Source organism: Bison bison, unplaced genomic scaffold (assembly GCF_000754665.1).
Source record: "Bison bison bison isolate TAMUID 2011002044 unplaced genomic scaffold, Bison_UMD1.0 scf7180017864353, whole genome shotgun sequence".
In the NCBI taxonomy this organism is placed as follows: Eukaryota; Metazoa; Chordata; class Mammalia; order Artiodactyla; family Bovidae; genus Bison; species Bison bison.
The window spans coordinates 6,281,654-6,282,942 of NW_011494925.1; the positions used below are offsets into that span (position 1 = coordinate 6,281,654).

At 65.9% G+C, this 1,289-nt stretch overlaps 1 protein-coding gene across 1 annotated transcript in view; it reads left to right on the top strand.

Moving 5' to 3' along the window:
- SALL3 (spalt-like transcription factor 3) overlaps positions 1 to 1,289 on the top strand; it is a 6,649-nt gene that overhangs the window by 2,513 nt on the left and 2,847 nt on the right. The window contains exon 3 of the mRNA XM_010855096.1: positions 5 to 1,288. Coding sequence (XP_010853398.1) covers positions 5 to 1,288 — 1,284 coding nt within the window. The remainder of the gene's footprint in view (positions 1 to 4; position 1,289) is intronic.

Below are 1,289 nucleotides of genomic sequence, written 5' to 3' on the forward strand. Positions count from 1 at the left end.
CCTGGGGCCCGGGCCGCTGCTCACCTCTACACCCAGCCTGCCAAGCCCACTGCTACCTCAGACCTCCGCCAGCACCGTCATCTTCCCCAACCCGCTGGTCAGCATCGCGGCCACGGCCAACGCGCTGGACCCCCTGTCAGCCCTCATGAAGCACCGCAAGGGCAAGCCCCCCAACGTGTCGGTGTTTGAGCCCAAGGCCAGCACTGAGGACCCCTTCTTCAAGCACAAGTGCAGGTTCTGCGCCAAAGTGTTCGGGAGCGACAGTGCCCTGCAGATCCACCTGCGCTCGCACACGGGCGAGCGGCCCTTCAAGTGCAACATCTGCGGGAACCGCTTCTCCACCAAGGGCAACCTGAAGGTGCACTTCCAGAGGCACAAGGAGAAGTACCCCCACATCCAGATGAACCCCTACCCGGTGCCCGAGTACCTGGACAACGTGCCCACCTGCTCTGGGATTCCCTACGGGATGTCGCTGCCGCCAGAGAAACCGGTCACCACCTGGCTGGACAGCAAGCCAGCGCTGCCCACTGTGCCCACCTCAGTGGGGCTGCAGCTCCCACCCACCCTCCCAGGCGTGGGCGTCGGCAGCTACGTGGACTCCCCCAGCCTCACCCCCGCCAGCCGCTCCCCGCAGCGGCCCTCACCCGCGTCCAGCGAATGCCCTTCTTTGTCCCCAGGCCTGACCAGCTCCGAGGCAGGCGTCCCGGTGGCTGCGGGATCCCCGCAGCCAGCACCTGGTGGGTCTTCCCTGACCAAGACCGAGCCCGTGAGCCTGCCCTGCACAAACGCCAGGGTAGGGGACCTCCCGGCCACGGCGGGGCAGGTCTCCACCACGTCTGCCCTGGCGGACAGCAGCGCATCCCCAGGCCTCTGCAGCCCGGTCCTCCCGGCCGGGGCCGAGCCGTTTAAGGCCAAGTTCCCTTTCGGAGGGCTGCTCGACTCTATGCAAACGTCCGAAACCTCCAAGCTGCAGCAGCTGGTGGAGAACATAGACAAGAAGATGACAGACCCCAACCAGTGCGTCATCTGCCACCGCGTGTTGAGCTGCCAGAGCGCCCTGAAGATGCACTACCGGACGCACACGGGCGAGCGGCCCTTCAAGTGCAAGATTTGCGGGCGTGCCTTCACCACCAAGGGCAACCTGAAGACGCACTTCGGCGTGCACCGCGCCAAGCCGCCCCTGCGTGTGCAGCACTCCTGCCCCATTTGCCAAAAGAAGTTCACCAACGCCGTGGTGCTTCAGCAGCACATCCGCATGCACATGGGGGGCCAGATCCCCAACACCCCGG